Raw genomic sequence first — 7,310 nt, forward strand, 5'->3', positions numbered from 1 at the left:
TATCCAACACAGTACTGAAACTAAATGTATCTATAATCTATTCACGAAAGGCATTTAAGAATTTATTACTTGACTATTTCATTATAAGTATTGACAAATCGTTGGAGCACTAATACATGTCAGAGTGTTAACTAAATCCTACGTGGAGAATTTCTACACGTTCGCTTGTTATGTCCTCCCTGCCCACATATACTACATGAATGTTGATTTTTCGGCTGCAGCAATTCACTTAAAGGTTTATCGCACTTCTTCTTTGACCTTCCAGGAGGTCTTTTCTATGTGGGTGGTAATACAACCTCCTCTGCAACATGTGCTGGTATATTCCAGTCATTTTTGTCCGGTAGCGGATACACAGGCAAATTGTATGTCATTACAACAGAATTTGGTTTGTAATAGTTAGAGCAATATTCTTCTGGCATTAGAAACTTGTTCTTCAATATAACCCAAACATGTGGTCATGGTAATTCATCAACTTGGAACCTCCCACAAATATATTTTCTCTCTAACAGGCAGACGATGTAATGCTTCCCTCCATCGTTAACCATATGTAAGTATTCAGTTGATGGTACCACCTACATTTAAACATAGACCTATTAGTATTGAGCACATATAACTGAATTACCATATGTATAGTGCTGAATTACTCAGTTACATACAACTGAAATGTTTGAATACAGAAGAATACATCATATATTTAGACTGGCAGACTATAAACTATAATTACGTCTTATCTTATGAATACAATGACATACATCAAAAATCTGCTGTACTTTAGGCAACTGAAGTGTAACAAAAACATTATAAGGCTACGACATGACAATACGTCTATATAAAAAAATCTGTATAATATAGATTTTTTGGTTGTATTTTGATGTATTCGAATAGTTGTATTTATAATGATTTTCAAAGTTCCCATCAGTGTTTTATTCTAATTGCAATGTCTTTATTTGTTGTATGTGTATGTATTATATTAGGACATATATTTCTATCAATGATATCTTACTCCAGTTGATTTTTACAGCATGTATTTAGTTGTATTCATATGTATTCATGTCAGATCTTCGATAAAATATGTGTTGTATGCAGTTGAATTTAGTTGTATTCATATGTATTCATGTCAGTTATTTCAGAAAACAATTAAGCTATATAATACAATGACATTAAAATAAAACTTACAGTCATGCATGTAGACATTGCCTCATTCAAAGTCAGCATCTCCTGGTATTTTTTTCCAAGCGTTGTGTATGTCTGTGTAGCTTCTTTGTGGTTACTACAATTCCAACGTCCAAACATCTTCCTAACTTCTTCGAGGAAGTCGTATATTGGCAATTCCCTTGCTGACACTAGTGCGGCATTGATTGACTCAGCAATATTTGACGTCATTGTCCATCCCCTGTTAACAGGTGCATACAACCTAGCCCACTTTTCGTATCCAGCTAACTCCAAGTATTCTTTCACCCTAATATCTACCTTCTCCACCTTCTCCATCAGACTGTCAAATTCAGCTTGTGTGTATGCTTTTTCCATCGAGAAGTATATCTCGTTCAACTTGGCATGGCTCTTTTTGAATTTCTTATATACGTTGTTCCATAGATGCCATATACAAGCAAAATGCAATACATCTGGATACACTCTCGATACAGATTTAATGATACTCTCATTTCTATCTGAAAAAATGCACATGTTTTCCCTGTCACCGTATGCTATCTTGAATTGCTCAAAGAACCACGTCCAAACAACATCGTTCTCTGAATCAATAATGTAAGCACGTGATTTTTGCCCTATGAAAGAATTACTCCCCAAAAATTCAAAATAAAATAATTTTTCCTTGGTGTGCAATTTTTGAATTTTTGTATAATTATTTGTATTTTTGTCTGTGCATGTTTATTTGTTTAAAATAAAATATAAAAAATAATAAAATATGTCGCATTTTCGTTTAGTATTTATTTAAGTTTGTTTTACAAAAATAAAAAAAATCATATAAAAAAAATATAATAATAATGAACGTTGCATTTTAGCATTTAACGTCTAAATTGTGCGATTTTATCGTTAATTGCTATTTAAATATGCGATAATAGTTATTTGGAATTAATTAGTATTTTTTTGATAAGTTAATTTAGTTTATAACTTAATTTAGAATTTTAGTTTTATTAATTAGAAAGTAAAAGAAAATAGAGCAAAAAATATAAAAAAATCGGAATTGGGCCTCTTCTTCAATTTCAAACCACAGGCCCAAAGATACCCAACCTTCCCCATGACCCAGTCCATTTCAACCCGGGTCGACCCGGTCCGCCCCATAACTAAACCACCCGCCCAACCCCTTTTCTTCATTTTCATTTTTTGTATTCCCCAAACCCTAAAGAACCTACCCGCCCCCTCCCTCTTCTTCTTCTCCAAAACCAAACCCCTCCAAAACCTAGCAGCCATAGCTGCCCCCTTCATCCCTCTCATCTTCTTCGAGCTCTACCACCCCAGCACCATCTCCTTCACGTCCGAACGATCCCCGGCAGCAACCAAACGACCACCTCACTGCCATCACCACTGTCCGTCGACCACTAAAGCAGATCGCGTTTCTACAGCGTTACCACTATTGCGCTCCAGCTCGCTTCTGTTCCTTCTGCTACATCCAGCCATGGACGAGCTTCATCGTCTCATTTCTGCCATGGCTGCATCTTCAAGCTCGAGAGCATCGTCTTCCAGCTCGTTGCTGCTGCGCTGCTGCTTCACTTCATCGTCGCTACTGCTGCCTTCTGCTACGACCAGCCATGGATGACCACCAAAGCTCCCATATCCATCGAGCATGCGCAACAGTAGCAGCTGCTACTGCCTCACCACCTCTTCGCCTTCTGCTTCGTTTTTCAAACGACACCAAACGACCATCTTCTTCAATGGTCCGTTCGTGGTCGTCTTCGGCGTCGAGTTATTTTGGTGCGATAATTGTTTCCGGGCAGATTTGTTTTCGTTCGAGTTCATCATCGTTCCGATCCGGTTAGTTGGTTTAAGTTTTGTTTCTGTCCGTAATTTGTTTGATATGTTCGGATCTGAAATTAGATATGTTCGATATTAGTTTCGTGTTTATCATTTTGTTATTTTCTTCAGTTTGTTTCATTTTTTCTTGTTTATTATTTTTAGGTAGAAATTGATTAGCTTAATTATAATATTGCTAGATTTAAGTTGAAGATTCAATTAAGTATTTTTCAGTTTGTTTTATTAATTTAAAAGGATTTAATTTTAATATAGAAGAGTGTTAGTTTAAATCGCTTGAATCCGAAATTAGTATAAGTTTGATTTTCTTGTTTTTGTTGTAATTTTGTTGAATTTAATTTGAAGATCAATTGATTATTTGAGTTTAGAGTTTCAATCTGTTTATTTATTTTGTTTAAAGTTTAATTTGAATTTGAGTTCATGCTTTGAATATATTTGTTTGTTATTGTTGGTGAATCTGAAAATAGGTTTGTTGTGTAAAAACATTGTTCAGTCAAAATAATTCAAGTTGTTTCTTTGTTGTTCATCATATAGTTTGAGTTTGTTCATAAAATCTGATTAGGAATTGGTTATAGCTGCTATATTTTGGTTAGAATTGATTAGTTGAACTTGTTATAGCTGACGGGGTAGATTGGTAAATTACAATATTTTCAGGGTCAAAATGGTAATTTCGGTAAGGTCAGAGGGGTATTTTTGGAATTAAAATTCTAAACAATTATTTATTTTGAGTGCTCTGTCAATTAGGATTAAAATAATATTAAAATAATCAATAATGGGGGGACAAGATATAATGGTGGGGAATAATGCAATTATTTAATATAAGCATGGGGGACAAGATATAATGGAGTATTTGTTTAATATAGTGGGGGATAAAACATTAGGTAGTGGGATTAAAAGGGGGATGAGTGGGAAGATAGTGAGTTTTATGTTTAAAAATGCTGAAAGATGGTAATAAAGAGGGGACTTGATCAGATTTTTAGAAAAAGAAGAAGAGGAGAGAAAAAAAAGAGACAGAAAAAAGAGGAGAGAAAAGGAAGAAAAGGAAGACAGAAGAAGGAGAGATAAAAAAAAAAGCTGAATATTGAAGATAGAGAGAAAAATTCCGAAAATACTAAGACTCCAAAAATAAAAATAAAAACATTCTGGAAATCAAAAGAAGAATAATATACACCCGATATACAATTTAAATATTCTGATATACGGATTCAGAAATTAAGGGTTGAACAGTCTTTCAAATCTGAAAAGATTCCTTTGGCTTCTGTCCGTTGATTGTTGTCGGTGTTTCTGGATTTTTATCTTGATTTTAAAATCGGTCACTAGTTTCTCGTTGCTGGTTGTTACTGGTTGCTGGGGTTGCTGTTGTTGTATGCTACTGAATTTCTGTTGATCTCCCTTTTCTTTTGCTTCCAATATCAGGTACACAACTGACACGCTGGTTACTGTAAACTGAAATATGAAGCATGAATATGAAAATGAAGAGTTGAAGTTCTAAATTTATTTTAATTATATTCTGAATTTTATTTGTATATATAAATTATTTAGCTTACAAAAATCAGAATCATGTAGCTGTTTAATATATATAGTGGAACATCTGACGATAGCTTAACAGATGAACTATCTATATATTGCCTAAAAATAAATAAATGGTGTAGTAACTCCGTCTAGTTAAAAATCAAACGAATAGACCATTTCGGAACTTGGTAGGAATATTGTTTAGATAAATAATATTGGTTAATTTCAGCATGTAAATGGTTTAGAATTAAAATTAGATTGCTAAGTTTTTTTTTTAATTTGACAAACTGTGAGTATGCTTAGTATAATGTAACTAGGTAGTAACATGTGAATAAGATGGCCCAGGTCTAGTTTATGCCATACACGTTGAGCCTGGGCCCGCATTGACAATAGATTGCCCCGCTTGCATCATTTTTAGAATTTATGAATCATATTCGAAACCCAAATATAACAACTCAAGCATGTAAATAAATTAAGACCTTTTTCTCTTTCATTTTGTAGAGACAATTTTAATAGAAAAAATGTAGGCACTTTAGGATTATCCTTTTAAAATAAATGAGATGAGCCTCGCCCAATAAAACACACAAATTGCGGGGCCCTCGATAAATGTTTAATTAAAATTACTTAGACTTCGGGATGAGCCGTTTTAGCAAAATTCCACGGCCTTACCCAGAAATAATAATACGCTAATTGTTGTAGGCGCGCATTTTAATAATCTTACCCTCTTAAACTCGGGTGCGCATTTATGCGATCCAAATCCAAATCCCAAAACATTGAATAAAAATGCGTTCCGGATCGCGGGTGCATTTCATGTGACGCAATCCAAAGACATGTTTTTAAACGATGTTCATATTCTTTTAAAATATAATAATAAAAGCGGCTAAAGGATAAAATTTGCACATAAGTTATAATATGTATTATATCAGATAATCAAGCCGAATATAACAGTTGAGCGACCGTGCTAGAACCACGGAACTCGGGAATGCCTAACACCTTCTCCCGGGTTAACAGAATTCCTTATCCGGATTTTTGGTTCGCGGACTGTAATACAGAGTCATTCTTTTCCTCGATTCGGGATTAAAATTGGTTACTTGGGACACCCTAAATCTCCCAAGTGGTGACTCTGAAATAAACAAACAAATCCCGTTTCGATTGTCCTTTAATTGGAAAAAAACTCCTTCACCCCTCGCGGGGCGGAAAAAGGAGGTGTGACAAATAACACCATATGCTAGTGGCAATATATGACCTGTAAAGACAGTTGAATACATATTTTTAAAACATGTATTTCAATCTTTAAAATATTAACAGATTTTATTATAATTCATGTACTCACCTGCACTATCCAACGTGATTGCCGAAACGAATGTCCCGGTGTAGTAAGATTTTAGGTGACTTCCATCCACAACAATAATGGGTCTACAATGATCAAACCCCTTAATAAAGGCATACAAAGATATATACACGTACATGAATTCATTTTTGGGCGATTTTACCATTCTGATGTGGGAACCTGGATATGTCATATCCATTGTATATAAGTATCTTGGTAATTTTTTGTATGAATCAGTCGGTTCACCTCTCAAAAAATTCATTGCCTTTTCTTTAGCCCTCCACGCCAATGTGTAGCTAACATATACACCTAAATCTGATTTCACATCATCAATAATATCCTTTGGGGTGTATTTCCTCTTATGATTAGTAAGCTTAGGCCTAATCATACCACCTATAAGGCTGCTACTTGCCTGCCGCTGGTCATACACCTTGTCCTTCAGCGGACATGTATGGTTATCAATGAACTCTCTCACTTTGAATAGTTCTGATTTGTTAATGCTTGAAGCCTTAAACCTCCATTCACAATCTTATGACATACATAATAATGCATAGTTGCAAAGAATTAATCATTATACATATAATTAGCATACATGTTTACAAAAAAATGCACTCATATACACACAAATACAATCTGACATGAATACATTCTGACATCTATATATATAAATTATTATACAACTGAATTCAATTATAGTTATATGTATTTAAATAAAATGAATACAACTGAATACAATTATTGTTATATGCATACACTTAAAAAGGACAGTAAACAAAATACGAAAATACTTAAAGACACTATAATGTAATTATACCAGTAAAATACATATAAATACATGTATTTAAGGACCATAAACAAACATATGTTAAATACATCAGTGATGATCAAGTGGAAATCCACAAATATGCATAAATACATCAATGTTTAACTTACAGCTCGAACCAATAATACAAAATACAAAAAAAAAATACACGCAAACCTGACAACATTAGACCTATCAACCCGGAATTGAAACCTTTCAGATATAGCATAATTCTCCATCACCTCTTACAATGTAGCCTTATCCTTATATACTTGTCCAACAATAACCTCCCTTTGATTAGTTTTTGAAATTATCAACAAACACCCCAAATTGCTTCTCCTGAATTGACAAGATCTAGAGCAAGCGTAGCAGCTGTACCGAAATCATACCTTTGGAGTGATTCGTCTATTTGCACAATATCTCCTTCACTTAAACTACCATAGGATACAAGTTCTTTTCAATCGTTGTTATGCACAAAGGATACATCCCGAATTCTCTGTTCTCTTTTTTCAACTCTACATACACCCTGTAACCCATGTCATTGTGTATTTCCATTGGCGTCCTATTCCCTTCTACTTTGTATTGAATTTTAATGGACTTTGTGCTCAAATCTATGCCCAGTTGATTAGAATTGAAGAAACCAAATCATTATACGACGCATACTCCTTTATCAATAATCCC

At 34.0% G+C, this 7,310-nt stretch overlaps 1 protein-coding gene across 1 annotated transcript; it reads right to left on the reverse strand.

Annotated features, from left to right (window-relative positions):
• Positions 1-275: 275 nt before the first annotated feature.
• Positions 276-2,451, reverse strand: LOC107812864 (uncharacterized). Its single transcript, XM_016638038.2, has 4 exons — positions 2,370-2,451; positions 1,177-1,781; positions 516-572; positions 276-431 (listed from the first exon to the last, which is right to left on the reverse strand). The coding sequence occupies exons 1-4, from the start codon at positions 2,449-2,451 to the stop codon at positions 276-278; spliced, it is 900 nt and encodes a 299-aa protein (XP_016493524.2).
• Between the last annotated feature and the right edge of the window lie 4,859 nt (positions 2,452-7,310).

The sequence above is a fragment of the Nicotiana tabacum genome, chromosome 7 (genome assembly GCF_000715075.1).
Source record: "Nicotiana tabacum cultivar K326 chromosome 7, ASM71507v2, whole genome shotgun sequence".
Lineage (NCBI taxonomy): Eukaryota > Viridiplantae > Streptophyta > Magnoliopsida > Solanales > Solanaceae > Nicotiana > Nicotiana tabacum.

Coding starts and splice junctions, on each gene's coding strand:
- LOC107812864 (XM_016638038.2), bottom strand. CDS start 2,451: ATGAGAGGGATGAAGGGGGCAGCTATGGCTGCTAGGTTTTGGAGGGGT. Junction 1,782..2,369: donor GAAGAAGAGGGAGGGGGCGG/GTAGGTTCTTTA, acceptor ATTCTTTCATAG/GGCAAAAATCACGTGCTTAC. Junction 432..515: donor ATGGAGGGAAGCATTACATC/GTCTGCCTGTTA, acceptor GTTATATTGAAG/AACAAGTTTCTAATGCCAGA.